The 25,719-nt window shown below is 47.0% G+C and overlaps 1 protein-coding gene across 2 annotated transcripts in view; it reads left to right on the forward strand.

Moving 5' to 3' along the window:
- Window positions 1–25,719, forward strand: part of TRAPPC9 (trafficking protein particle complex subunit 9) — a 953,009-nt gene that overhangs the window by 130,770 nt on the left and 796,520 nt on the right. For both annotated transcript variants that reach the window (XM_075581783.1, XM_075581782.1), the window contains one exon: window positions 19,264–19,390. In XM_075581783.1, the coding sequence (XP_075437898.1) occupies window positions 19,264–19,390 (127 nt within the window). The remainder of the gene's footprint in view (window positions 1–19,263; window positions 19,391–25,719) is intronic.

The raw sequence follows: 25,719 nt of genomic DNA on the forward strand, positions 1-25,719 counted from the left end.
TCTTTCCCCTCCCACGCGCACACGCACTCTTTCCCCTCCCACGCGCACACGCACTCTTTCCCCTCCCACGCGCACACGCACTCTTTCCCCTCCCACGCGCACACGCACTCTTTCCCCTCCCACGCGTACATGCACTCTTTCCCCTCCCACGCGCACACGCACTCTTTCCCCTCCCACGCGCACACGCACTCTTTCCCCTCCCACGCGCACACGCACTCTTTCCCCTCCCACGCGTACATGCACTCTTTCCCCTCCCACGCGCACACGCACTCTTTTCCCTCCCACGCGCACTCTTTCCCCTCCCACGCGTACATGCACTCTTTCCCCTCCCACGCGCACACGCACTCTTTCCCCTCCCACGCGCACACGCACTCTTTCCCCTCCCACGCGCACACGCACTCTTTCCCCTCCCACGCGCACACGCACTCTTTCCCCTCCCACGCGCACACGCACTCTTTCCCCTCCCACGCGCACACGCACTCTTTCCCCTCCCACGCGCACACGCACTCTTTCCCCTCCCACGCGCACACGCACTCTTTCCCCTCCCACGCGCACACGCACTCTTTCCCCTCCCACGCGCACACGCACTCTTTCCCCTCCCACGCGCACACGCACTCTTTCCCCTCCCACGCGTACATGCACTCTTTCCCCTCCCACGCGCACACGCACTCTTTCCCCTCCCACGCGTACATGCACTCTTTCACCTCCCACGCGTACATGCACTCTTTCCCCTCCCACGCGCACACGCACTCTTTCCCCTCCCACGCGCACACGCACTCTTTCCCCTCCCACGCGTACACGCACTCTTTCCCCTCCCACGCGCACACGCACTCTTTCCCCTCCCACGCGTACACGCACTCTTTCCCCTCCCACGCGCACACGCACTCTTTCCCCTCCCACGCGCACACGCACTCTTTCCCCTCCCACGCGCACACGCACTCTTTCCCCTCCCACGCGCACACGCACTCTTTCCCCTCCCACGCGCACACGCACTCTTTCCCCTCCCACGCGCACACGCACTCTTTCCCCTCCCACGCGCACACGCACTCTTTCCCCTCCCACGCGCACACGCACTCTTTCCCCTCCCACGCGCACACGCACTCTTTCCCCTCCCACGCGCACACGCACTCTTTCCCCTCCCACGCGTACACGCACTCTTTCCCCTCCCACGCGCACACGCACTCTTTCCCCTCCCACGCGCACACGCACTCTTTCCCCTCCCACGCGCACACGCACTCTTTCCCCTCCCACGCGTACACGCACTCTTTCCCCTCCCACGCGTACACGCACTCTTTCCCCTCCCACGCGCACACGCACTCTTTCCCCTCCACGCGCACACGCACTCTTTCCCCTCCCACGCGCACACGCACTCTTTCCCCTCCCACGCGCACACGCACTCTTTCCCCTCCCACGCGCACACGCACTCTTTCCCCTCCCACGCGCACACGCACTCTTTCCCCTCCCACGCGCACACGCACTCTTTCCCCTCCCACGCGCACACGCACTCTTTCCCCTCCCACGCGCACACGCACTCTTTCCCCTCCCACGCGCACACGCACTCTTTCCCCTCCCACGCGCACACGCACTCTTTCCCCTCCCACGCGTACATGCACTCTTTCCCCTCCCACGCGCACACGCACTCTTTCCCCTCCCACGCGCACACGCACTCTTTCCCCTCCCACGCGCACACGCACTCTTTCCCCTCCCACGCGTACACGCACTCTTTCCCCTCCCACGCGTACATGCACTCTTTCCCCTCCCACGCGCACACGCACTCTTTTCCCTCCCACGCGCACTCTTTCCCCTCCCACGCGTACATGCACTCTTTCCACTCCCACGCGCACACGCACTCTTTCCCCTCCCACGCGCACACGCACTCTTTCCCCTCCCACGCGTACACACACTCTTTCCCCTCCCACACGCACTCTTTCCCCTCCCACGCGCACTCTTTCCCCTCCCACGCGCACACGCACTCTTTCCCCTCCCACGCGCACACGCACTCTTTCCCCTCCCACGCGCACACACACTCTTTCCCCTCCCACGCGTACATGCACTCTTTCCCCTCCCACGCGTACATGCACTCTTTCCCCTCCCACGCGCACACGCACTCTTTCCCCTCCCACGCGCACACGCACTCTTTCCCCTCCCACGCGCACACGCACTCTTTCCCCTCCCACGCGCACACGCACTCTTTCCCCTCCCACGCGTACATGCACTCTTTCCCCTCCCACGCGTACACGCACTCTTTCCCCTCCCACGCGCACACACACTCTTTCCCCTCCCACGCGCACACGCACTCTTTCCCCTCCCACGCGCACACGCACTCTTTCCCCTCCCACGCGCACACTCACTCTTTCCCCTCCCACGCGTACACGCACTCTTTCCCCTCCCACGCGCACACGCACTCTTTCCCCTCCCAGCAGCACACGCACTCTTTCCCCTCCCACGCGCACACGCACTCTTTCCCCTCCCACGCGCACACGCACTCTTTCCCCTCCCACGCGCACACGCACTCTTTCCCCTCCCACGCGCACACACACTCTTTCCCCTCCCACGCGTACACGCACTCTTTCCCCTCCCACGCGTACACGCACTCTTTCCCCTCCCACGCGCACACGCACTCTTTCCCCTCCCACGCGCACACGCACTCTTTCCCCTCCCACGCGCACACGCACTCTTTCCCCTCCCACGCGCACACGCACTCTTTCCCCTCCCACGCGCACACGCACTCTTTCCCCTCCCACGCGCACACGCACTCTTTCCCCTCCCACGCGCACACGCACTCTTTCCCCTCCCACGCGTACACGCACTCTTTCCCCTCCCACGCGCACACGCACTCTTTCCCCTCCCACGCGCACACACACTCTTTCCCCTCCCACGCGCACACGCACTCTTTCCCCTCCCACGCGCACACGCACTCTTTCCCCTCCCACGCGTACACGCACTCTTTCCCCTCCCACACGCACACGCACTCTTTCCCCTCCCACGCGCACACACACTCTTTCCCCTCCCACGCGCACACGCACTCTTTCCCCTCCCACGCATACATGCACTCTTTCCCCTCCCACGCGCACACGCACTCTTTCCCCTCCCACGCGCACACGCACTCTTTCCCCTCCCACGCGCACACGCACTCTTTCCCCTCCCACGCGTACATGCACTCTTTCCCCTCCCACGCGCACACGCACTCTTTCCCCTCCCACGCGTACATGCACTCTTTCCCCTCCCACGCGCACACACACTCTTTCCCCTCCCACGCGCACACGCACTCTTTCCCCTCCCACGCGCACACACACTCTTTCCCCTCCCACGCGTACATGCACTCTTTCCCCTCCCACGCGCACACGCACTCTTTCCCCTCCCACGCGTACATGCACTCTTTCCCCTCCCACGCGCACACACACTCTTTCCCCTCCCACGCGTACATGCACTCTTTCCCCTCCCACGCGCACACACACTCTTTCCCCTCCCACGCGTACATGCACTCTTTCCCCTCCCACGCGCACACACACTCTTTCCCCTCCCACGCGCACACGCACTCTTTCCCCTCCCACGCGCACACGCACTCTTTCCCCTCCCACGCGTACATGCACTCTTTCCCCTCCCACGCGCACACGCACTCTTTCCCCTCCCACGCGTACATGCACTCTTTCCCCTCCCACGCGCACACGCACTCTTTCCCCTCCCACGCGCACACGCACTCTTTCCCCTCCCACGCGTACACACACTCTTTCCCCTCCCACGCGCACACGCACTCTTTCCCCTCCCACGCGCACACGCACTCTTTCCCCTCCCACGCGCGCACACACTCTTTCCCCTCCCACGCGCACACGCACTCTTTCCCCTCCCACGCATACATGCACTCCTTCCCCTCCCACGCGCACACGCACTCTTTCCCCTCCCACGCGTACATGCACTCTTTCCCCTCCCACGCGCACACGCACTCTTTCCCCTCCCACGCGCACACGCACTCTTTCCCCTCCCACGCGTACATGCACTCTTTCCCCTCCCACGCGCACACACACTCTTTCCCCTCCCACGCGCACACGCACTCTTTCCCCTCCCACGCATACATGCACTCTTTCCCCTCCCACGCGCACACGCACTCTTTCCCCTCCCACGCGCACACGCACTCTTTCCCCTCCCACGCGCACACGCACTCTTTCCCCTCCCACGCGCACACGCACTCTTTCCCCTCCCACGCGCACACGCACTCTTTCCCCTCCCACGCGTACATGCACTCTTTCCCCTCCCACGCGCACCCGCACTCTTTCCCCTCCCACGCGCACACGCACTCTTTCCCCTCCCACGCGCACACGCACTCTTTTCCCTCCCACGCGCACACGCACTCTTTCCCCTCCCACGCGCACACGCACTCTTTCCCCTCCCACGCGCACACGCACTCTTTCCCCTCCCACGCGCACACGCACTCTTTCCCCTCCCACGCGCACACGCACTCTTTCCCCTCCCACGCGCACACGCACTCTTTCCCCTCCCACGCGCACACGCACTCTTTCCTCTCCCACGCGTACATGCACTCTTTCCCCTCCCACGCGCACACACACTCTTTCCCCTCCCACGCGCACACGCACTCTTTCCCCTCCCACGCGCACACGCACTCTTTCCCCTCCCACGCGTACATGCACTCTTTCCCCTCCCACGCGCACACACTCTTTCCCCTCCCACGCGTACATGCACTCTTTCCCCTCCCACGCGCACACGCACTCTTTCCCCTCCCACGCGCACACGCACTCTTTCCCCTCCCACGCGTACACACACTCTTTCCCCTCCCACGCGCACACGCACTCTTTCCCCTCCCACGCGCACACGCACTCTTTCCCCTCCCACGCGCACACACACTCTTTCCCCTCCCACGCGCACACGCACTCTTTCCCCTCCCACGCATACATGCACTCCTTCCCCTCCCACGCGCACAGGCACTCTTTCCCCTCCCACGCGTACATGCACTCTTTCCCCTCCCACGCGCACACGCACTCTTTCCCCTCCCACGCGCACACGCACTCTTTCCCCTCCCACGCGTACATGCACTCTTTCCCCTCCCACGCGCACACACACTCTTTCCCCTCCCACGCGCACACGCACTCTTTCCCCTCCCACGCATACATGCACTCTTTCCCCTCCCACGCGCACACGCACTCTTTCCCCTCCCACGCGCACACGCACTCTTTCCCCTCCCACGCGCACACGCACTCTTTCCCCTCCCACGCGCACACGCACTCTTTCCCCTCCCACGCGCACACGCACTCTTTCCCCTCCCACGCGTACATGCACTCTTTCCCCTCCCACGCGCACCCGCACTCTTTCCCCTCCCACGCGCACACGCACTCTTTCCCCTCCCACGCGCACACGCACTCTTTTCCCTCCCACGCGCACACGCACTCTTTCCCCTCCCACGCGCACACGCACTCTTTCCCCTCCCACGCGCACACGCACTCTTTCCCCTCCCACGCGCACACGCACTCTTTCCCCTCCCACGCGCACACGCACTCTTTCCCCTCCCACGCGCACACGCACTCTTTCCCCTCCCACGCGCACACGCACTCTTTCCCCTCCCACGCGTACACGCACTCTTTCCCCTCCCACGCGCACACGCACTCTTTCCCCTCCCACGCGCACACGCACTCTTTCCCCTCCCACGCGCACACGCACTCTTTCCCCTCCCACGCGTACACGCACTCTTTCCCCTCCCACGCGCACACGCACTCTTTCCCCTCCCACGCGCACACGCACTCTTTCCCCTCCCACGCGCACACGCACTCTTTCCCCTCCCACGCGCACACGCACTCTTTCCCCTCCCACGCGCACACGCACTCTTTCCCCTCCCACGCGCACACGCACTCTTTCCCCTCCCACGCGCACACGCACTCTTTCCCCTCCCACGCGCACACGCACTCTTTCCCCTCCCACGCGTACATGCACTCTTTCCCCTCCCACGCGTACACGCACTCTTTCCACTCCCACGCGTACATGCACTCTTTCCCCTCCCACGCGCACACGCACTCTTTCCCCTCCCACGCGCAGACGCACTCTTTCCCCTCCCACGCGTACATGCACTCTTTTCCCTCCCACGCGCACACGCACTCTTTCCCCTCCCACGCGCACACGCACTCTTTCCCCTCCCACGCGTACACGCACTCTTTCCACTCCCACGCGTACATGCACTCTTTCCCCTCCCACGCGCACACGCACTCTTTCCCCTCCCACGCGCACACGCACTCTTTCCCCTCCCACGCGTACATGCACTGTTTCCCCTCCCACGCGCACACGCACTCTTTCCCCTCCCACGCGTACATGCACTCTTTCCCCTCCCACGCGTACATGCACTCTTTCCCCTCCCACGCGTACATGCACTCTTTCCCCTCCCACGCGTACATGCACTCAATTCCTCCCCCCACACAGATAAATCAAAATACTTGTGATTGTGATGAACATGTCTCTTTTTAACCCTTCAGTGCCAAGAAGTTCATTGTAATGTTTAGCACAATATTTTACAGTGTGGTTTAATGATGGTTGTACTCTTGTTTGGAAGCTATTCAAGTAATACTAGTGTATAAAATAATGTTAATGATTCAGCGCCGACCTGTACATTGCCTAAGTTAATATAAGCTAAAAACCAATCCAAGCAATATCCTACATGTGGGTTTTTGTTTTGTTTAATCAGTTCTGTAGTATTAGATCATACTTACTAAAAAAAACCTCTTAATGCCATGTTTAATGAGGTTTAATATACTGAGCATCCTTTGATTTCTATAACAGGTTTCACCCTACCTCCCCAGCAGTGCAAGATCTGTGTAACACTTTCCCGTTTGTGATCTTTGTTGCCAATATTCCCAGCAGTTTGAGTAACAAACTAACAATAGATAATGTTACCTTAGTAATACACGGATACATTGTAGCTGCTGAGTTACGCTGACTGAAAGATTCATTTAAACTGAAAGACAGCCATTTAGTGAACCCTGGGAAGCAGGATCATTGTTGATCGATCACGGGAGAACTAATTGATCAGCAGCTTGGGTAATTAGTTTTCAATAAAGGTAAATCAAAGGCGGCATATATTAAAACAACATTTTTTAAGTGTCGCTTGGATTGCATCTAAGGCCGCTATTATACGGAGCGTGACGCGAACAAAATGCAGGACCGCTATGAGGCCGCCCATAGTGATTGCGAGCGATTTAAGAGCGACCGCACGGCAGATTTTTCAAAAGACAAATTACTTTGTCTTTTCGCGTGACGGCCGCGTCACGTGAGTGGTTCAGCCAATGAGGGCCAACCAGCCTGGTGACATCACGGCCATGCCTCCCCATCACCTCCATCTACAGTGCACACATTGCTCGGGTCGACCGGCATTGTAAGTGGCGCCCCCCTCAGGGCACTATGACGTTGTTTGTTTGTAGCGGAAATCGCGACCTCGGCTCTCAGTGAGCGGAGAGGGCAATTTGGAAGGGGAGGAGATCTCATCTTCTGTTACTGCGTCGGGTTCGCCGCCCTTGCGACACACGTCCACAAGTCCACACGTCCACACGTGGCCTAGAAGCCTTCTAGCAAACAAACAGTTAAAGTTATAATCCCCTCCTCCCAAAAGAACAAGTATTAAGTCGTAGCATAATCTGATCATTCATGTTATTCTGATCAATAACTTAATTGTTACTGTAGTGTGCTACAGTACAAACTTCATTTTTTTTTTGCTGAGTTTTCACCTGTTTATTAACTACAATTATTTTAACCTCCCAAGAAGGTCACATTTCAACCACTGAATTCAACCACAGATTGTATAGAAGGTGGGGCTGCTAAAAACTAAAGCAAAAGGGCTTTGCAATGGCAAAGACACTTATTTTTTTTTATGGTCCGTAGCTGTTGTTTTTTTTTTTTTTTTTTTTTATTTAATTACATTTTTTAAATACTTTTTGAATTTTTTTTTTTTAACAATGTAGTTTTGCTATATGGGACTTAATACTTTAATATAGCAGATGAACTTTAGGTTTAGGTTGTGATAACGTTTAATGGACCAACAAGAAACGTCTTCATAAGTATACTGTATTATTGTGTATACTGTGTAGAGCTTTTCGGGAGCTGCTCGCCTGAAAGAAACCCGCGGGGAGCTTTGAATGTCCTGTAGATATTTCAGCACCTTCCTCTAAAACACCTAATCCAATTTACTGGGCATTACTGGTAACTGCGTTTCTATGTTTTATCTTCGGCGAGGCTGTTTTCTGTCTCACAGTCACACGCCGCAGGCTTTTTGTAGCTGTGACCGGGCTTTAGAATATAGACGTCACGGTCATTAATAGGTTTGCAATACATGTAATTCCTGGTCGCCGTATATGAAATGCAGAAGATAAGGTTGGAAATAAGAGAGGGGTCACAGTGACCGAAATAACCATGGCAATGCAGACCAGCTGTTCTGACCATGTCACCGGAGCCTTTGAACGCACCTATTTCTGGTTTATTGTGTCATTTGTGGTACTAAAGGCTTTAGGGAGATCTGATTTTCCGGCTGCCTTCGCAGTTTAACTACGTAGCTGCCGAGTGGACCTTGAAGGTTTATTTTTGAAATTTTTATTTTTTTGTAATACAGTATCCTCATGTAGCTTTGTTATGGAACATCCTTCTGGCACAGGAACGTAGAGCCAGTAAGGGAATAAAAGGCAGATATAATGCCAGAATTGTCAAATTCAGAAAGTTGGGAATAAAAGGCAGAGATTAAATGGAACGTGTGATGACTAAATGAGCACAAAAAAAAAAAGGCTTCTACCTATTTAAAGTGTAAATGAAAAAAAATATATATATTATATATATATATAGTTGTGTGAAAAAGAAAGTACACCCTCTTTCGCCTGTGGGGGGGGGGGGGGGTTGGGGAGAGAGCTTGAGGTGTGGAGTTGAGCACCTCTGAAATAAGGGACCAATTCGACTGCAATTCTATTTGTCTACTGGGAAGAAATAAATTGTAAAAAAAAAGATAACTTACAGTATTATTTGCTGCGGTCGGAAAAAAAAAAACAGTTGCAAGAAAATAAATTAATTTAAAAAAAAATGCAACAAAGGAAATATAATGTAACAATAAAGAAATACAGTCAAAAGGGAGCTTTTGGTATACAGGCATATCTGATCGTGATGCACAAAAGTCTGTTGACGACTATTTTTCCGGTGTCAAAGCCTTTTTTGGTTAACCAAAGTTTTGTGAATGCACTTGGTTTAGTACAGGAGCTGGCAACCCCAGTCCTCAAGGGCCAACAGGTCAGGCTTTCAGGATATCCCTGCTTCAGCAAAGATGGCTAAATCAGTGGCTCGGTCGTCGGCTGATTGAGACACCTGTGCCGATTTATGGATTATGGATATCCTGAAAACCTGACCTGTTTGAGGCCTGGAGTTGCCCACCCCTGGTTGTGGCTGTAAGGTTGGTGTTCTCCAAGGGGTATAATCTTATACACGTAAAGGATTCAGTCCCTGCTAGGATCAAAATCACTAATAGCAGAGACATTTTTACGGCCACGCTTATAGTGCGCGCGACGGCGACGCGATGGATAGCGTCACCACCCGCGAAAGTTGTATTTCGCTATCCGGCGACGTCGCAAGCGACCTGGCCAGTGATTGGTTCAGAGGCTGTCACATGTGGCGATAGCCTCTGAAAAATCCAATTTGACCGGCTTCCAAATTTCGCGCCGCCACGTCGCTCCCGACGCATCGCGCTTTGTATAAGCGCACGCGACGGCGGCAATACATTTGTTTTGTCGCCGTCGCCGGCACTATAAGCGCAGCCTAAGAGGTGACATTTGGGCGATTGACTAAAATGTGACACACACAAAATCTGTTTGTTTGTAAACATGGTGAGCTCAGACCTGGGACAGCTGTGATTTCCTCCCACTGTTCCGTTTTAGATTTGTGTTCAACAATAATTTGCCAAACCTCCCATCTCCTGTCTTACCTTTTATTGGCTCTCTGATATGGCATCTCTGGGGGATAAAAGTAGAGGGAACACTTTGACAAATACTTTCCCATTCAGAAGCCCTAAACATTCAAGCTCGCCCCGCCCCACTTTCCAAGTCGCAGTTTTTATCATGATCCTGGGAATCACAGACCCAGTGTGGTCTTTCTCCCTCCAGCAGAAAAGAGAGAATGAGACATGAGAATTGTGCCAGGTAGTGTTAGGACCTGTAGATTGGGTGTGCCGTGAAGTGGCTGCAGGCTTATAACGCTTTGGCCAAAGGGTTTAACTAAATGACCCTTACTCATGAGCAGATTAGCACTGAAGTATTGTACTATATGTTGTCAATTTGTACGTTGCGCTGGGCCTTTCTGTTTTTATTAGTATTTTGCGCTTCATTTCCATAGGAAAAAAAAAAAAATCAGCCCAAACTTTGCTCTACAAATGTTTACATTGGGCTGGTTACCTTTTTAAAGGTGCAATCCCATGCAGTTGGCTAAAAAAAATAATAATAACTATTTGTCAAGCATGAAGCAGCCTTGTTTGCTTCCTGATGGTAAGAAATATTTGTCTGCTTTCATTCTTTGGGAAATAAATGTCCAATCATGTTTCTTAGGGGAACTCTGAATATGGACGTTTTTTTTCAATCGTGTGTTTTTCCTTAGACCCTCGCCCACCCTCACCAGAGCCAATAAAGATTAAGGGTAGGGGGAGAGATGGGAGCTCTGTCTGTGCAAACTCTTGCTGATCACACACTGACATAACGGGAGGAAATCGAACCCCCTTCCAATGCTATCCTAACTGTATAAAAATAATAATTAACCCTTGGAGTGCCAGAGGGGTTACCTGCATATCCTATCACGTGACTGCGACGTCACTGATTACGGATTGCAGTGGCATTGAACATGCAACTGCAATCAGTTCGCTTTGGTCCGAGGACGGACATTTGATAAAAGCGCAGAACGTGTGAGACAGATCGTCCTTCTCTTGTGTCGTTTCCTCCCTCTTACCATTTCACTGGGATCTGCTACATTTTGTTCAACTTAATGTGGCATGGAAGCGTGTTTTGCATGCTACCTGTATATCTAGATCCAATGTATATCCATAAAACCAAGTCTCACTTCATTTTCGTGAGTGTTGGGGTTTGGTTCCGATGCGGGAGGAAACATGGGAACGGGAATCACACTTAGTATTAGTATTGCTTTATACTGCAGCACATTCATTTCAAGCTGACCATCCCAAATCGGAAATAATGGTTATTAAGCTTTTATTTCCCACTTACATATCCATCCATGGGGCATTCCAGCATGGTTTTCTTTTTTTCGATCTTAAAAAGTATTTTCAGTTTCATTCTTGACGCCTGTTGCCACCATAATGTTCAGTAATTAATCCCTGTGCTACCTCTTCAGTTCCCCGAATGTTGGGAGAAGGGGATTACTAAAAGAATGCTGGGTTGCTCGTTTCATAACATATGTTAACCCATTCCACCTGCGGCCATACTTAAAGGCATCCCTGCACTCTGATCAGTTTAATATGTGTTTTTATTCATTTTTACACTGCACAGTCAACGCTTCAAACCCAGGGGGATCTTCATCAAGGAAGCACATACTCCGGATACTTCAGGCAGTATGGAGATCAAAACGCACATCATTGTTAACATCCGTTAATGCGCTTTCTCACTTTGACATTTTGTGTATGACAGTATTCTGTATGTTTGCCAAACCTTAGTGGCTGAAGCCTCATCTCCCCCCATTCTCCCTGGATAACATGTCAAACATAAGAGCCTTCTGTGTTGTTTAATTAGAACGAGTAATGCTCGCCGCTCTCCAGCAGGAATAAATGGTTTTAATAATGTGGTGCAGTCTGAGCAGGTATAACGAGGATAAAACAATCACCTAAAAGGATGTCAGCAATTCATCACCTGTTGCCAGCAGTGTGCCTAGAGCATGTTCTTCATTGTGCGTCTCTACGTAGATGACATGTCCCGTTATTATCATACAGTACAGCGAGTAAAGAAAAACAACATAAATTAAAATATATATTTTTCAGGTAATTGCTGTTGTCAAGAAAGGGATTATTCATTAAGTGTACGTACACACACAAAACACGAACGTAAAACGATTGTAAATGATCAATTATTCTGTTATTCCTTGTCACATAATTGTGGATTTGTCGTGTGTGTGTGTGTGTTTATATCAGGATGTACTGTATAGAACAGTCATGGGTAACATGGAAACCTTAAAAAGGACAGGAGACCGAAATACGTAAAAACTGACGGGGTTTATCGTTACACTAAAGGAAACAAAAGCTGGAAAACAACATGAAGTCTGCAAAGTGTGCAGAGCTACATGCAAAAGGCTAAGGGAACAAACAAGGACACGGGCAAATAATGCTAAGGAAATAACCGGACAAACCAGGGTTAGCTGCACGGATTGCAGTGCTACATGCAAAGAGCAATAGGAGCAGGGGACAAATAATTAACATGGGGCAAACAGTGCAAAGGGAAAACGACAAACAAGAAGGTGCCTGAAGATCAGTAGAACTGGAAGCCTGATAAAGGACAGGGAAAGTCACAGCGCTAGGGGAAAAGAATAACCCGACTCCTGATCTGTAAACATAAAGTTAACAAGCAAATAACTAATAGATTGGGTGGGATGTTATACCCAAACGAAGTTGGCAGCTGGCCTTATGGACTGTTCTAGTTCTGGGCCTGAACTTGAGTCCTCTGTGTGCCCCTACAGGTCTACGAGGAGTACTGCGGGAGGGAATCATGACAATTTGCATACATTCTTGCAGTTTGACGCTGATGACAAAGCTCTTGTGCCAAGATATCCCGGGATAGGCTTGGATTTACTGAAGGTTAATATTTGAGAAAATGGATGATATCAAGAAATATCCCCATTTTTATTTAATCAACCTATGTATGTATGTATGTCTTTATATAGAGCCATTAATGTACATAGCGCTTCACACCAGTAATACACGTGACAATCATATAAATAACAAATAATATAAATAACACATAAAGGGGAGAAGTGCTTCAGACATTAAAGTCACTTTTAGGAAAAGGAGTGCCTGCTCCGAAGAGCTTACTATCTAATTGGTTGGTAGGAAGAACGTACAGGGACAGTAGAAAAGCATTCTGGTAAGTGCGTCTGCAAGGGGCCAAGGTTTATGTACAGTATGAGGTGTTAATTATCAGCCATGGAGCTACTAATATGCTTCCTTAATTAGGTGTGTTTTGAGGTGGATCTTAACGTTGGATAGAGAGGGTGCTAGTCGTATATTGAGGGGAAGGGCATTCCAGAGGTGTGGGGCAGTCGATGAGAAAGGTTTAAGATGGGAGTGTCACGTGTGCTCATCACAAACAGGACAAGACCGCAGGGCTGAGATGGGGAAGTAAATAACCACCGACCTACAACCGTGGGACCGAGTCCGGATTGCAGAGTCAGGGTTGTGAAGCTGTGTCAGGGTAGGAGAGTTTGGGTAGGTCAGGGTACTTGCCGTGGTCAGGGGTTGGAGAGGGGAGAGTAGTCGTAATCCGTTAGCCAAGGTAGAGGAGAGGAGAGCGTGGGAATCCAGAAGTGAGCCGAGGTCCAGGGGTTCGAGAAGGCAGAAGTCCAGGTACGAGCTGAGGTCACAACGAATAGATAGAACAAGGCACAGCAACAGCAAGGCACAGCTAGTAGCAAGCACAGGTACATAAACAGGAGTTTATGCCCAGCCAATTGCCATGGGGATGACTGAGCATATAAAGCACCGGGGCCCAATAGGAAGGCTGCAGAGAGTGAGGTCATCAAACATAAGTTGAGTGCTGATAGGAAGGCAGGGAAAATGTAGCAGGTGAGGAGCAGCTGATGATCCCAATATCAACAGCGCGGCGTGTGGCGCACAGCGCGCGGCCCCTGTGTCACCAGCGGGCGTGTCAGAAGGGCGGAGCTTGAAGTCCGTCCCTCCTCTGGCGCTTGTCCACCGTGACACAGCCAGGCGGCGGGGCCTAAGCCCGATCCTGACAGGGAGAGGGCTTTAAATACAAAAGGGGTAGAGAAAAGACATCTTTGAGCAGAACGCAAGAGTCGGGATGGTGTATAGCGAGAAATTAGGGCTGAGATGTAAGGCGGAGCAGAAGAGTGTAAAGCTTTAAAAGTGAGGAGGAGAATTGTGTGTTACAGGTTTCGATAGGAATCCAGGAGAGTGATTTCAGCAGGAGAGACGCTGAGACAGATTTAGGAATATACGATATCGCTTTGAAAGAAAGGATACAGGAATTTAAGATGGGTCGTGTAATACTTGACAACACACTAGAAGTATATATAAACTACACCTCAAAATCTCACTGATTTTTGTGGCTGTCAACATCAGAAAGATTTAACTCTGAGAGACGGGGCCGGTGCAAGGGTTTCATGCGCCGTAGGTGAAACTTAAAATTTGCGCCCCAGTTTTATAAAAAAAAAATAAGTAAAATAATCAAATAAACAGTAGCGTGGCAGCAGGGGGTGCGACGCAAAATAAAAATATGGCGCCAAAATACCAGACCAAAAAAAAAGAAAAATCATTTAAAAAAAAAAGATAAATAATACAGTAGAGTCCTGGTTATCCGATCTAAACGGGACCAATACTGTGTCAGATAATATGAAAAGTATTATCTGACATTTGCACCCCCCACCCCCTCTCACTTACCAGGCTTGGTGGCGGCACAGGAGTCAGGGAGCGGTGCGGCAGTAAATGACTGTCAGTGGAGGGAAGACGTTGAGACAGCGGGCGGTGGTGGTTTGGCTGTGGCAGGTGAAGACATCCGATCGAGCAGGAGCACAGGAGACTGCAGGGGAGGTATGCGCTGTAATACCGGAAGTTGGCCGGTATCTGACTTCCAGCGCCTGACTTCCAGCGCCGGTGAGAGTGCGTACCTCCCCTGCCATCTCCTGTGCTCCTGCTCCGATTTCTTCGCCAGCCACAGCTAAGCCACCCCCGCCCGCTGTCTCAACGTCTTCCCTCCGCTGACATAGCCTTCTACTGCCTCTCCACTCCCTAATAATAATATTATTATTAATGCGCCCCTAGGACCTTTGCTTCCTTGGCAACCGCCTATTTTCGCCTAATGGATGGTCCGGCCTTGCTGAGAGAGATTATTGGCGAATGCAGTTGAATATGAGTGAGTTATCTCATCAGTTGGGTTAAACCCAACGAATAATAAATAATAATAATAATAGCATGTTCTTGTATAGCGCTACTAGTTTTACGTAGCGCTTTAATGAATGAAGGAGCCCTTACTATTTGAGACTTTAAATAGGGAAGAAGTCATAGACCAAGTAGGATCTATGTTTCTGGTGTAATTAGAAAAAAAATGGCAAATGTTCCTTTTGTCTTTAGTAGTGCGTCTATATAAGATTCGGTTAATTTTCCATAAGGACAACTTGTCAATTTTGGACGCTGGTGGAAACTTTGACCTCTGTGAAATGAGATGAAAAAGGGTGCTCAGTGTCATAATGCTATTTCTTAATCTTTGTGCCAGATAAAACTTCCCATGCAAAATCAGACTGTTCTTCAAGATATGAAACGTGGACAGATGGTAGAAATAATGAGGCATCAATGACTAAAATAATATCCATCTGCAGGGGAAATGGGATTATAGATACGGATGAGAGAATGAAGAACCAAGATAGTTTGGTAGTTAGGAAGTTGTGAGTTCTTTTTAACTACTGCTGCTCTAGAAGCAAACGATCTTGTGATATTGCCCCGTTTGCCCAGTTCAATTAGAGAAAATCCCCAGAAATAGGTCAAGTAGAGCTCGGCCCACAACAGTCTGGTAGAAAACAAATCTCATTTATTTCAGTAATCATGGAGGGTATAAAGTTGCAGCTCCAACATGGACCTTTCATCAGGTTGGACCTGAAACGTTGGACACTCCACTGTTGCTGAAATAAATGAGAATTTTTATCTTCAAGACTGTTGTGGCTCTAAGTGACCTAGTTTTGTTCCCCATCACCCCCCTGTCTTTCACTTTGTTTTTAACTATTGAGTTGGCCACACATACAGGTTGTCTACCTCTGTGAGCTTCCCCAGCCCCCACGTTCCAGCTCATTCAGAGAAACACACTGCAGTAAATAGTTGAAATGTGTGTTACAATTGCAGAGCCCTTCACGATTTCCCTTTTTTCAGTTTAGTTTTTTTGATCGCTTTCAGAACAGCAAATACAATTTCCAATGGAAGGTGACCTTTAATTTGTGATAAAATCAACACGAGCGTTGGCGGAGTTCAGACGGTGAACATCTATTGTGCGTCATTACTCAAGCTCACTGCTTCTGTTTTTATTGGAACATCGATATCATTGTCTCCCAGGGCCTATGATCATTGACATGATTTGGCCTCGTGCATTCATGTTAAAAGTGGTGTCTAATAATGACTCGCATCCGTTATTTCCAACCATTTAATAACTGTGAACCACATCTTGTTTCCTGCCACTGGAAGATGGTCACACGTACTTATAAAAGTCTAATATCTTTTGTCCTATATGATTAATGTAACATTTACTATATCGCATTTAAAAAAATCTGGATTATTTTGTTAATTATTGAGAGAGAGAAACAATATCGCTGCGGAAAGTAGAGTTTCAGAAATTAAGATATCCAATAATATTGACAATTAGAAGGTTGTGGGTATTTTAAAGGAGCAATTCAAGCGGCCCCCTCACCCCCCCACAAAAATTTGAAGCAGGGAATCTCCAGAGCTGAACCCCATTCATTTCAGCTCAGGGGGCACCGTGTTACCCGAGATAGTTACCGGTATCTGCAAAGGTTAAATCTCCCGCGTCAATAGGAAGCTGCACCTGAAGAGGTCCAGATGACGCCACGGCTACATGCACCCTCTATGGATTTAAGCTGAAATGAAGGGGGTTCAGCACCGGAGACCTCCTGCATATATCCAACGTAAAAAAATTGAAAGAAAAAAACATGGCGGCTTAGATTGCTGCTTTACGGAGTTGAAGCAATAGACTCATGTTTAGTATTCTGTGAAATTGTCTTTCCGCCACCTGGGAATTTTTATGTGCTATTGAAATGATTGAATCGGGCCATATTATCTCCCCACAGTTGTGTGACGGGCTGTCCCGAGCCGTACCTATTTAAGTCTGCTGTCTCATTTAGAATAAAGGAAACTAATATCAGAAAGAGGCTGTGTGTGTGACATCTTGATGATTTGCATTTATTTTTATAAGAATTAAATATAGATTTTGTGCAAATATGGTTGAGGCTACAATAAAAAAAAATGAAAAGTTGATGGATTCTACGTCCTGGTGCCTTGCAGGCAACCCACAAAAATGATGGGTTACGAGCTTTCAAACTCCACGGGTTCCCTTCTTCAGGGGGTGTGTAGCAGATAAGAGAGATGAACACCTCTATATACAAATGGGAAAAGGGGCGGAGACGAGCGGTTTCCGCTGCTAACACGATCAGCCACCTGGATTGCTGTAGATCATTATAAATGTGATTTTACCTGTAATGAGTCGCAACTTGTTTCAGTGATTCGCCTATCCTGTATTTTTTTTTTAAATTGTCTTTTTTTCCCCCTACACGTTATATAAGTAAGCTCCATTAAAAAAAAAAAAACTCTAAACAATAATGAGCAGAATACAAAATCAGGCTTTTTTTTTTTATTTATTAAATAAAAATCGGTTAAAATCAGGCAAGTTTAGGCATTTTGTAAATGTTTTTGACAACTTGCCATGCAAATGCGTGTAAAATGTCGAGCAAATGAAATTTAAGCCCCGCCACCCCCCATTTCAGTGTCCCCATTGTGAATGAAAAACGAGTTTTCAGACTTTCAAAATAAATATAAAAAATACTATCCTAATTGGCTCAGATTTAACCAATGAAATATAACCTTGCCATTAGTCCTACATGAGGCTGCACCATTAAATTATTGAAGTGAACTAATGACAATGATTAGTAGAAGTAATTTAACGTCATTTTGTGAACGTAAATGTTGTTCTTAGTATGTACTGTATATCTTTATATACAAAGGAGTCTCCGGGCCTGCAACTTGGGATGTCCCTAACTGGGGTCTAAAGAGATAATATGTGTTAGACCTGGGTGCTAAGGCACTTAAATAATAGCTTTCTACGTCATGAAATGAACTTTTTCGCACTTCATTGATCTCCTGAGCTTTTTGGTGTGCTTGGCTTTCCATATCTTTACCTAGCGCCATCCATGTACACAGCGCTTTACAGCAGTAACACACGGGACCTTATAGGAATACGCGCTTCATACATCAAAGTAGACATTGGGGAAAGGAGTCCCTTCCCCCGAAGAGCTTACAATCTTAAGTGAAAGTAGTGTTGATGCCGTTGTTGGTAAACAGAAGAGTGAACACACTAGCTGCTGAGAATGAATAACATAGGATCAGAAGAAAATAAAAACCTGTACATTCTTCATAGGAAGCAAATAAGTCACTTTTCTATGTTAAAGGGGATAGCCTGTTTTGCAAGGAAGCAAAGCAGTTTAAACAATATTTCTTTTTCCTGCTATATCTTTGAAGTCTCGGATAACCAGACCTGCTTCCCTACATATGTTGGAATGGCAGTAAAATGAGAGCTCTTCGTCACCTAACATCTTCTATTCCATTCCAAGTGGTTTTCATAATAGATTTGAATATCCAACACGTTTTTTAATAACTTTGCAAGTTTAGATCTAAACATCACAAATGATACACTCGGCACATTTTTTTTCAAGCTGTTTTTATAAAACCATGACTCCATCTTTCGAATACCCCTGGGGCTGTTCTAGGTTTGGTACACGGGCTGCCGTGCTAGGGGTCTTTGTGCGGTATCTGGAACGTCATGTCATTTTCCCGCTGATTGTGACTGCAGCTCTTGCAACGACTGTGGTCACAATTGTACATCCGCCCCGGTTCAGCTTGGCAGGGACGATCAGGGCCATGTGATGACTGTGTTAGCGATCACAATGGCTGGAAAAAAAATCTGGTGGTACGTGACATTCTGGACTTGATGGAAAAGGTTGTACAGCATTAGTTTTCCCGAACAGAACACATCTGGTGGACGTCACATTGAAGTACTGTATGTAGTCCTGATGAAGAAGGCAAGATTTGAGCTGTCTTTCAAGTGGTATGAGGCTTTAACATCTCAACGCAATGTCTTTTCCACTGGGAAATGTAGAATAACCCTGGTGCGATCAGTTGCAATGCATACAGACCCAGAGCTATATACTAATACATTCCTACATGTGATATTGTGACATTTATTGTGATATTCTTCATTTAGTTATCCGTTACCAGTATAACGTAACTTTCTCTCGTTTTCCCAGGGCCTCTTGACAAGCGGAGTGGAGTTTGAGTCTCTCCCGGCAGCTCTGTCACTTCCAGCCGAGTCCGGCTTGTATCCTGTAACACTAGTAGGAGTGCCACGGACCACAGGGCAGATCAGTGTCAATGGTAAGACGATGTCTACAACAGGGGTTTCCAAACTTATTATTGTTTATAATTAATGGGAGGACCACCATACTGGGCTCAGTTCACCAATATACTTCAATGCATGGAACACATACAGTGTATTTCACAATATTGGATCTTCATCTAGAAATCGGCCTTTAATAGTGATAGAAAATGCACTGACTGGAAGGTAGAGCAGCCTGCAAGGAATCTTCCAACGCTTTGGTTATCACAGTTTGAGAATCACTGTTCTACATCACAAGCTGGAGATCCTTCTTTGAGTGAGCATACGTAATTTGCGCCCAATTCACATAATCATACGGAGATGGCCAGCTGTTTGAACGATCTGGTTTCATATAATCTATAAAAACATCATGCTCCCCGTTCTCAGATTTCACCCTGAAATTGTAATTGCTGATTGCGTCTCCCTGTATCGTATCTTCGGGATCTTAAAGATGATCTTTCAGCTTCACATAATTTTTAATTTAACACTGGGTGTACACAGTAGAATAAGATGTATCAACACGTTGACTGTGTGTTAGTACCTTTTTTTTAATGGACTAACATGATTTTAGATTACCTTCTTTCTTCAATTTAATGTTCTTAACATTTTCTCAGAACAGATACAAGAAAGTCTATTTTTTCTAATAATAAATGTGTTTTTTTAGCACAAGTTTAAGTTTTTCAATAATGTTATTCTAAAATTACAAAATACAGTATATAAAAAAAAAAATATATATATATATATATATATATATATATATATATATATATATATATATAAAAATATTTTATATATATATTCATTCATTCATTGTAACATCGCCGGAAGAAGAGATCAGTGTATCTCGAAAGCTCGCACAAATAAAAGCATTTCGTTAGCCACAGAACGGTATCATCTATTTATTTTTTGATTATTGAAGCTCAGCTAACACGGTACTGATACCTATATATATATATACAAACAAAGGAGAAACTTTATCAAGGCACCTGTGGGTAGTCAAAGTGTTGGACCAATAAAAGATATTTTGTTTTGCATATTTAATGTAAGCCTATCCCTTTGTTATTTTTGTACAGTATTTTTATAGTCTGATAGCAGCACCCTCTCCAATAGTGTGTGTATGTGTGTGTATATATGTTTATATATATATATATATATATATATATATATATATATATATATATATACATACATGTAGAGGTATCAGTACCGTGTTAGCCGAGCTTCAATAATCAAAAAATAAATAGATGATACCGTTCTGTGGCTAACGAAATGCTTTTATTTGTGCGAGCTTTCGAGATACACTGATCTCTTCTTCCGGCGATGTTACAATGAATGAGGCAAAAGGTTAAAAGGGCCATAAATCTCATCCACACCGGGGGAAGGAACAGCACAGATAACATTCCAAGAGACACTGTTTTTAAGTAACCTTTTGCCTCATTCATTGTAACATCGCCGGAAGAAGAGATCAGTGTATCTCGAAAGCTCGCACAAATAAAAGCATTTCGTTAGCCACAGAACGGTATCATCTATTTATTTTTTGATTATTTATATATATATATATATATATATATATATATATATATATATATATATATATATATATAAAGAAAAAAGTATAAGGTGCGAAAACCTGATTTAAAATAGTGTTGCAATGATGTCTGAGTGCTGCCACAATGTAATGGGTGTATACCACCCCAAAGAAAATACAAAATACAAAAGGTGCAAATCAGAGACACAGGTGCATGGATATACAACACCTGAAAGATAAATACGTGAACAAGTCCTATATTCAAATTCCACAACGAGATGTACCTATAGATGAAAAAGATACCAATATGGTGAAGTACGTTTATGAATAAAATTATTGCGCAAGCAACAGAGGCTACTTACAATGTAGCAGAAATAACGGGCACATCAGTAAAATGCTTTCAGATCGCTGCATCAAATGGGCTGATAATCTCAGGAACCGCTCACTCCGTCTGTGTGCTCGGACGTGGAAGCTTCACTGCTCAGCTGTAATCAGCAGTTGCGCGGGTCCTCTGATGGTGACGTCACTCCCCTAAACGGGGATACCGCTGGCTCCGTTCACACGGTGAGATTAGCCACAGGGCTCAATTCCACGATTGATATAAGAGTCCCAATAGCCTTTAAATAAGGCTTTGCAGCAAATAGAAAGACCGTTAAAAGTACTGAATATAACATGTAACCAGGTAAATCTGACGATTGACCCACCATGCGCTCAGAAATAAGGCAATGCTGCACAGTGGTGTAACTGGAACTTAGGCTATGGTAGACCCCAAGCATAGAGACAATAAATTGTGTAAACAATCTTTTCCAGCAACAGGCTCCCTTAGAGCACCATGTAGTTGGGATAAAAAGATTTACTTATCTAATTCAGGGGTAGCTGGTTCCATGCCCGTAATGTCCTCCTGTGATGTAGCTTCTCCTGTAGATGGACCTTTTTCTCGAGCTGTGTGGATATGGGGGTATAGCATAACCCCCCCACTTCCTAGCTTCACAATGAATCGATGGCCTCTTCACCACCAACCCTGCATCCGCTATCGCGGTGGGCGGTCACCTGACCGGCGGCCCTTGAGAGATATCCGGGTCCTGGTCGCAGGAGAGAGAGATGCGCAGCTCGGCGTGCAGGCGGTAGAAAGCAGCAGTAAGCAAATCCTCCCGAGGGGGGTGAAGACGTCGCACAGCCGCAATAATGGAGAAGGCTGATGGGTGACCCAAAAAATAGCTTTATTCACACAAAATGTGCAAGCGGATCCTCTTGACGCGTTTCAGCCCGTGGGGCCTTTGTCAAAAGAGTGATCCGCTTGTGTTAAAACCATCTACTTATAGGGTGTTACCAAATTGCTACACCTGTTCCCATTTCCCAATACAATCGAGTAACAGGTGTCCATTAGCACACTCCCCATGTCATAGACATTACATAAAACATGGTGATACACAAAAATCATCATAGTAACCTGAGCAGCATTACTTCTGCCATAAATACTCATATTATAAGTAAATATGAAAGGCAATGTCTAAGTGTTCAGGTTATATTAAAAACATATATGTATGCACAATTCATGTCTGGATCAAGCAATGAGTTAATAAACATATTGCAATAATGTTATGATATACCCATGAGTTTGGATGACGGAAACAATGTATATATATATAAAGGGTAACAAAATCAATAAAAGGATATAGCAATTCATAATGCATAATTTACACAAATATTGAAATGTTATTTCTGAATTTTTTAATTTGTAAGCATCTATGTTCCTGAACAATGGAATAAAGCATACAATCTATTGAATGTGTAATCTAAATACATGAATTGATGAGGAGAAGGGAGAGGGTGGGGAAAGGGGGGGGGAGGGGGAGGGAGGGGAGGGGGGGAGAGGGGGAGGGGGGAAAGGAAGGGGAGGGGAGGGGGGAGGAGGGGGGGAACACTCTAAAGTATTGAGTTCAAAGTTTCTCTCTAGAGGATACACTCGGGAGAATATAGACATGGCATTTCTGGTGGGGAAAGGGGGGGGAGGGAGGGGAAGGGAGGGAGGGGGGGGGGAAGGGGGGGAGGGGGGGTGGAAAAGGGAAGGTAGGGGGTGGGGAGGAAAGAATGATACAAAGTAATGGGAGGTATGGGATGAATCAATCATGAAGGAAATGTTTCAATTCCCATTCACCATTTAAACCAAAAGGTTGCAAAGTATTCAATGAGAAAATCCAAGACATTTCTTTTTTATTGAGGCGGTTAAGCCTATCTCCTCCCCTTACATGAATAGAGACATGTTCTACACCAAAGAACGAAAAATTCTTTAACCCCCCGAGTGGGCATTGTACAAAGTGTTTAGCAACCGGGTGAAAAAGGTCATGTTTATTTATTAATCTGATATGTTCAGAGATTCTGACATATAGTGACCTAATAGTTCTACCTACGTATCTGTATTTGCAACCACAAGTAATCACATATATAACATGAGTAGTTTGACAATTTATAAAGGTATTGATCCTGTATTTACTGTTGGGTAATACTGTACGTATTCTTTTGGTGGAAGATGCATATTTGCAGTACTTACAGAAACCACAAGGGAAAAAACCTTTTGGTATATTCCTAATGTTTGATTTTTTAGATTGAAACATACTTTTAGAGATGGACGTGGCTAGTGTATTGGCCTTTCTGAATGCAAATTTCGGACCCGATCTGGTATATGCTTCCAGGTCAGGGTCCAATTTCAGTATATTTCAGTGTCTATTGACAATTTGTCTGATTTGCGACGCCTGTTTACTGTATTTTGTAATAAACAGTGGACCGTCAGTGAACTTAGCTTTTTTAAGTTTATTTCTTTCTTTATTGTGTGTCAATAATTCTTCACGGTCCATTGAGTCAGCATTCAGAAATGCCATGTCTATATTCTCCCGAGTGTATCCTCTAGAGAGAAACTTTGAACTCAATACTTTAGAGTGTTCCCCCCCTCCTCCCCCCTCCCCTCCCCTCCCCTTCCTTTCCCCCCTCCCCCTCTCCCCCCCTCCCCTCCCTCCCCCTCCCCCCCCCTTTCCCCACCCTCTCCCTTCTCCTCATCAATTCATGTATTTAGATTACACATTCAATAGATTGTATGCTTTATTCCATTGTTCAGGAACATAGATGCTTACAAATTAAAAAATTCAGAAATAACATTTCAATATTTGTGTAAATTATGCATTATGAATTGCTATATCCTTTTATTGATTTTGTTACCCTTTATATATATATATATACATTGTTTCCGTCATCCAAACTCATGGGTATATCATAACATTATTGCAATATGTTTATTAACTCATTGCTTGATCCAGACATGAATTGTGCATACATATATGTTTTTAATATAACCTGAACACTTAGACATTGCCTTTCATATTTAGTTATAATATGAGTATTTATGGCAGAAGTAATGATGCTCAGGTTATTATGATGATTTTTGTGTATCACTATGTTTTATGTAACGTCTATGACATGGGGAGTGTGCTAATGGACACCTGTTACTCGATTGTATTGGGAAATGGGAACTGGTGTAGCAATTTGGTAACACCCTATAAGTAGATGGTTTTAACACAAGCGGATCACTCTTTTGACAAAGGCCCCACGGGCTGAAACGCGTCAAGAGGATCCGCTTGCACATTTTGTGTGAATAAAGCTATTTTTTGAGTCACCCATCAGCCTTCTCCATTATTGCGGCTGTGCGACGTCTTCACCCCCCTCGGGAGGATTTGCTTAATACTGAATACAACAGAAAATAGGGAGATCTACTAAGAGATCCTCGCCCTACTAGTTTCGTCTGAGTTTAGACTTCTTCTGGGGCATGACTCAGACATCATCTGAACATCATAAATAGTAGATTAAAATTATATATATATATATATATATATATATGTACAACGTGTTTATTCTAATTAAAGCTCCATAATATTGTCGCACGCCAATAACATTTATACACATGCCATAATGCAAAGTGTGATGAAGAACGTGGAGGTCACTTGTTTGTACAAGGGACTTGACCAGGTGTTTTACATATTGAACTTCAAGTCGTGAACCGATCTCTTACACTATCAAATTGGCAAAGTTGTAACCCAATTGGCACGGAAGATTGTTGAACTGCTCCCCAAAAGCAGAACCCACGCTGGGATCATATTTTGGGTGTATAGTGGTTAAACATTTGATCCCTTCGGATCGCAGAGGCGTTCGTAACCCACAGCACACCAATGAAGGGTTAACTTATAACTTAGTTAGCTTTTTAGTGCTGTTTCGGTGACATTTGGGAGCACCGGCGGCGACATACGTTTTTGCCATCTCCATAAATAAATGCCAGCGAAAAGCATGCAAATGTATTGCATCGAGGACGGCTCACAGCATGAAAACCCAACGATCTGCAAGAGCTAATGAGCTGTACCATAGGTAGCATCTGCACAATGCTGCGATCAGTGAGCAAGGCTAGCATTAAAGTATCAAGCTGAGGCGAGAGATCTCGGGAAGCAAAAGTGACTTTTCATAACTTTTATCTGCATACTCTCAGGAAGAAGCTTTTGAATGTGCCAAAAATGGCTTCCCTGCTTTATTTTATTTTTTAATGATTTGTTTTTTTGTATGCTTCTTCCAAGTAGAATAAGCTTTAGACATGTGCCAGGAGGTCTCTCTGTCTCTCTGTCTCTCTGTCTCTCTGTCTCTCTGTCTCTCTGCCTCTCTGCCTCTCTGCCTCTCTGCCTCTCTGCCTCTCTGCCTCTCTGCCTCTCTGCCTCTCTGCCACTCTGCCTCTCTGCCTCTCTATATCTCTATCTATATATATAT

This window comes from Ascaphus truei, chromosome 2 (genome assembly GCF_040206685.1).
Source record: "Ascaphus truei isolate aAscTru1 chromosome 2, aAscTru1.hap1, whole genome shotgun sequence".
Classification (NCBI taxonomy): domain Eukaryota; kingdom Metazoa; phylum Chordata; class Amphibia; order Anura; family Ascaphidae; genus Ascaphus; species Ascaphus truei.